Source organism: Giraffa tippelskirchi, chromosome 1, assembly GCF_054371585.1.
Source record: "Giraffa tippelskirchi isolate mGirTip1 chromosome 1, T2T-mGirTip1v1.2.pri, whole genome shotgun sequence".
Classification (NCBI taxonomy): Eukaryota; Metazoa; Chordata; class Mammalia; order Artiodactyla; family Giraffidae; genus Giraffa; species Giraffa tippelskirchi.
The window spans coordinates 90,485,749-90,491,748 of record NC_137275.1 but is presented as its reverse complement, the minus strand read 5'-3'; the positions used below and the strand labels follow the sequence as shown (position 1 = coordinate 90,491,748).

General features: G+C 35.5%; 1 protein-coding gene across 11 annotated transcripts in view; it reads right to left on the bottom strand.

Annotated features, from left to right (window-relative positions):
* Nucleotides 1-1,133: 1,133 nt before the first annotated feature.
* GSTCD (glutathione S-transferase C-terminal domain containing) overlaps nucleotides 1,134-6,000 on the bottom strand; it is a 142,865-nt gene continuing 137,998 nt past the window's right edge. For all 11 annotated transcript variants that reach the window (XR_014051789.1, XR_014051788.1, XR_014051786.1 and 8 more), the window contains one exon: nucleotides 1,134-3,654. Coding sequence is in view for 4 of the 11 variants with exons in the window: in XM_081484190.1 (XP_081340316.1) it covers nucleotides 3,518-3,654 (137 nt within the window). In the remaining 7 variants the exon portion in view is untranslated. The remainder of the gene's footprint in view (nucleotides 3,655-6,000) is intronic.

Below are 6,000 nucleotides of genomic sequence, written 5' to 3'. Positions count from 1 at the left end.
TCAACAGGAAAACAGGTGTCACTATGTGGAAGTTCTATTAATGCCAATTTTCTGGAACCATGGAGTAGGCAGCACTTGAAGCCAAATTCTTGAGAAGGAGGTGAAATAATTATCATCACATGCATTTTATTTTGCATGCATGGCCTGAAAATATTGCTTTCTAATAGAACTGAAATTTGTCTCCTTAAATAAGATAAGGTTGTTTAGTCATTAATAATTATATCCCTGCTTCTCTGGGCCAGGCTCAAAAGTCAATAAACATTAAGCTCTGGCTTCTAATATTACTACCACGGCAGGAGACAAATTAGTGAGGAGTAGCATTACTTTTGATGGACGGAGGTAGGGTTGAGACCAGGTCACTTACTCGGATTGCTGTCAATGCAACAGCCTTCCTGTTGCCTGCATCCAACTCCTTTTATTTGCTCTGGCTGAGAAGAAACCTTGGCAAGAATTTACACAGAAAAATCATGATCCAAGAGCAATTGTTAATACCCATGTCTAGGACTGGCCTCAGCCATCCCAGCTGGAACACCTCAAGGCAACGGCATCAAAACTATTGATATCAAATAGTAATAAATAAAGCATCTACACTGAAAATTACAAAATACTGCTGAGAGTTATTAAAGAAGATCAAAATGCATGGAAAGGCACGTTATATTCATGGATTGTAAGATTCAATGTTGTTAATATGTTCATTTTCCCTAAATTGATCTAAAGATTCCAGGCAACTCCAAAAATCTCAGCAGGCTTTTTGTTTTTAAAAGAAACCGATAAGCCAATTAAAAATTTATATGGAAAAACAACGGATTTAGAACAGACAAAACAATCTGGAAAAAAAAAAATTGGAAGACAAGTTACCTAATGTCAAGACTTACTATAAAGTTCCAGTAATCAAATAAATTAATGGAACAGACAACAGAATTCAGAAACAGATGCATACATATACATCAGCTGATTTTCAACTTAAGTACCAAGACAATTCAATAAGGAAAGGTTTTTAAACAAATGCTGCTGAAACAACTGTATGTTCCTCAAAGCCTACCTGTGTAAGTGAATATTGATTTGAGATGAATCACAGACCTAAATATAAAAAGCTGGAACCATAAAGTTTCTATAAGAAAACATAGGAAGAATTTTTATAATCTTAGGATAAGTAAAGATTTATTAGAGAGGACACAGAAAATATTAACTATAAAAGGAAAATATAGATAAATTAGGCTTATTAAAAATTGAAACGCTCATTATGAAAATGAGTAAGTAAGCCACAGACTGGGAAAAATAGTCTCAATACATGACAAAGGACTCAAATTCAGAATACATGATAATAAAAAAACCCCAAATTACCTGATTTTAAAAAGGAGCGAAAGACTTGAGACACCTTAGAAATGATACTTCACATGCTAGTTATCAGAGAAATGAAAATTAAAACCACGATGAGATATCATTTCACATCCACTAGAGTGGTAAAAATTTAAAAAACTGACAACATCAAAAGCTGGTGAGGATGTGGAGAAATAGAGCCTCTATACATTGCTGGTGGGAATATATTTAAAATGGTACAACCGCTTAGGAAAATTGTTTGGCAACTGACATTCACTTCCTCAGCAACCTAGCAATTCTACTATTGGGTACTAATCCAAGAGAAAGGAAAATATGTTTACAAAAAGGCTTGTAGAAGCATATTCATAGACCTTATTCATAACATCCTCAAGGTGAAAACAAGCCATATAAATACAAGTAGGAGAATGCATAAACACATTCTGATATATTTATATAATGAAATAACACAGGAATAAAAAGAAACCATTGATACACACAACAAAGTGGATATTTCTCAAAAAATACCATGTTGAGCAGAAGAAGCCAGACACAAAAGACAGTATACTAAATGCTTTCATTTACGTGAAGGACAAACAGGCAAAACAAATGTAGGATGACAGAAATCAGAGAGTGGTTGCCTTTGGGGTGGGGGAAATTGGACAGAAAGCAGATGAGAGAATTTTCTGGGCTGGTAGAAATCCATTACATCTTATTTCTGGTGGTGGTTGCACAAACTGTATTAACTATACTTAAGTAAGAATACTTAAATATTCTCAAACTGAATACTTAACATCTGTTATTTTATTGTCTGTAATTATACCTCAATTTATAAAAAGACATTCCAGGATAAAAGAGCATGGTATGTTTACAGGTGCAAATGACTAAGATACTCAGGGCTGATGGTTGCTTCTTTTATTTAATTTTAGCCTAGAAAGCAAGAGTTCAAACCCCTGTCCCCGTGATAAATTATTCCTGTGTTTTAATCCACAGCAATGAAAGAGTTATTTATTAAAGCCCTTTCTCATCATGATATGTGTCATACAGGGGACAGGGGTTGAAAACATCAAAATCGATGAAATAAATTTTATCTCAAGTGGAATAACTCAGGACATGTAAAAAAATAATCAGCAGCATGTGAGAAAGGACATGGCAGCTGGTTTTAAAAACTTTGGCTGGTGGACTAAGAACAATTTGAGTAGGGAAAATTACTCAAATAAGCCTCTGTACTCTATTTCTTCTACCTCCAAGTTATAGTCAGTAAGTTTTACCCCCCCAAAAAATTAATAAAAAATTATTGGTATCTGAAAAACAAATCCCAGGACCACACATTATATTACGATATAAAGAACTTAATTAATTCATGAACATTTTGTACCATGATTTACTTCTACAGGCAAGGCACTGTGTCTCTTGCAACTCATCTTTATATCCTTAGAAGAATCTAGGCCAGGATCTTGAAATTAATGGATCTGCAATAATTATTTATTGACTTGAATTAATAAATCAATGTACTGACTAATTAGTTAGAATTTAAGTCCCAATTACATGTTCTTGTAATGGGAAATTTACCAAAATTATTTTATAATATCTTCATATAAAATGTTTGAACCAGCAATGATCTCATTTGGTAATTTATGAGAAGTATATTTAAAAGCAGTATATGAAATGATATAGAAGTCCAACTCACCCCAGCTTAAAAATCAAGCATACTGTAACTATCTGACTGGGTTTTTGAAAAAAATTATTTAAAAAGTACAATTGCTAAAAATATAAAAAACAAAAAAACCCCACCGAGTCAAGTTTTGGTCTCCATTTGAATCTCTAAATGATTATAACAGTGTGAGTAAACTATTTTGCACTGAACACCACACTGGCAAGATCAGAAAAGCTATGAGATGAGAAGGAAATTGTTATTCCAGTGATGGAACCTCCTCTCCTGAGTATCACTCTGCCAGCAGCTGAAACTTCAGAGGATTCTCACTATGAAAATCAGCAGTCCTTTAATCACACATTACAAGAGCATTTGTGATGCTTCGCAGGCAGCCCTCCTCTAAGACTTTCCTGCTGTGTTCTTTCCTGAGCACAATAGGTTCAAGATGGCTACTGCTGTTTCCTAGTTATGCCAAGACTCTCCTGAATGCCACTGGGCTTTCATCACGGAGAGGGATGGCAAAACATCAAATGTGAATATCTTGTTCTAAATGGGGACTCCCACGATCATGTTATTTTTGGGAGAGCAGCTCTCTGGCTCCATGGATATCACTTGAACGGAGTAGCCATGTTCTTCTGCAGCTCTTGCTCGATCCAGATCCACCAGGCACATGCACTGTTTTCCTGAAATATGTAAAAATGGTATCATGAGATGCTCTTCAGCTAACAGTGCAGAGTCAGTTTGTTTAAGGGGCTCTACACAATGACAAAATCTATTACGTAGCATGATGTTTGCCCCCAAGTCCTGTTTGGTCTCTTTCAATTTAATTCTTGATCAGTATGGAGAGAAGACAACAAATATAAGACAATTTCACAGATTTGTTGCTGCTAGTAATTTAAACAACATTAACCTTTTAAGATGTATTTATAGATAAATCTCAAACAAAAAACTACAAATTTCCCACTTTGGTAAAAATCCATGTTAAAACCTTTTCACACTCTATGAAAAGACATTATCTGCCATATTGTAAAAAAAAAAAAAAAAAAATCTGTCTTTAAGAATGTCTAAAATAACATCAAGACAAATGGATACCTCAAAGACATATTATATTTTACACTTGGAGTTTTTAGGATACAATGAAGAAATGAGAAATAGAATATATTTGAGAAAATTCTCAATTGTGTGCTGATTATTTCAGGTGGATATGTAACACTGAGTGTAATATAATCTTAATTTAATAGAGTGCCCGCACCCCTATGAAACAGTGGTATTCAATTTTCTTTCTAATCTTGGAAAACAAAAGAGGAAACCTGACTGGCAAGTAAAGCAGTTATTTTGTGTCCTTTGGCAAATGCAAACTTGTATTTCAAAGTAGCTAGGGAAAAAAAACTGATTTGAGGCTGAATACATTCAAAGCTAAGGTTTACTTTTACACTTTCAATTTCTTTAAATTCAATATGAATGTTTTCGTCATCTTGGAAAAAAAGGTTATTGATTATGCAGAACTTCATTCATTCTATTTTTTTCTCAACAATTATAATAAGGCCTATGCATCATTTTAAAATGATTTGTTTGAATGACAGTAGAAATCACTAAGCTAAAACAGCCTTAGAAATGAAGGCATAACTGAAATAGAAAAGTTCTTCTGTGGAAGACATGAATCTGCCCAGAAACAGTGGAAGGTGAAATCAGTAGCTAAGAAAATGACAACGATAGATTCAAAATATTTTGTACATTTCCCTTAAAAGGCCCCATGCCAAAAAGGATGGACTGTGATGGAAATGTTATAAAAGAGATGTCTAGAATTCCATTTAGGCTAAATGGCCCCTTCTTCATCAACAGCTGCGTGGCTGTCATTATTTTTTATCCTTAAAATATTGTTCCTCCTTTAAGACATCTGTAAATGTCCCCCCCTTCACCCCACCTACCCTTCAATTTAAAATGAAACATTCTCTGTCAGAATGGGATGCTCTGCATTCCTTCAGTACCCACCCTGGGTTTACACTGCAGCTCATTTACCCTTGGCTTTGATCCCAGTCCGGTTAATTTTTCCTTTTGTGTTACACGGAAGAGTCTCTTGTTTTTACATGTTGAAGAAGTGTCTTCACAACTGAAATTCAGTTGTTGGTAGTCTATCTTTTAGGGTCTGGGGCACTCCTCAAATGTTTACAGAACAAACGTATGGCTTGTGCCAAGAGATGTAGAATTGATGGAGTCAGTGACTTTGAACCTGACTTTCCCTCCCTTCATGCAAGCAATCTTGCTGAAGGCTCCTCCTCAACTCTAGCAATTTCCCTTCCAGCCACTCCCTTCTCATTTGATGCCTAAAACATCAACAGGTACACCCCCACCCACCACACCAACTATGCTTTCATTGAGTCTAGTGGAGTTGTAGCAAATGAAACTTGATATATATGTGTAAATTGTATCTCTCTCTATGTATATATATATATATACATACATATATATGTATATATTTGACTGTGCATTTAAATATGCATTCAGCTACTCAAAATGTGAGGATGGGAAAAAGGAGGAAGAGTCAAAAAGAATCAAAGAGGGAGATTGCAAGCTTCTTCCATATCCTCACGCCCCAGGGTGTGAGACAAAGAAGAAACCCCTTGTCCCTTCAGACTCAGGTCTCAAATGCTTCTCCAACCATGATGATACAGCTATGCTGACTTGGACTTTAGAGTTTACAGATAACTATTTCGTGTACAATGTGGTCTCTGAATGCAAGCTAATTACTATTCCCAGTGTTGGGTCAAAGAATCAGCAATCGGTTTTCTGCTCCATCATGACAGTCTTCAATGGGCGGCCTTCTGAATAATTTTTAAGATTAGTTTTGACTCCAATCACGTTAAGCCCTAATTCTGGAACCTAAACTTCCAGTAATGTCACTCTGTCACTGATGGTCACTGTAAAAATGGAGCTTTACGTTTAGAATCAAATAATTTGGGTTTACAGTGTGGCTTCACCATCTACCAGCCCTGGGCAAGATTTTGCCCCAGTTCCCCTACCTGTAAAAT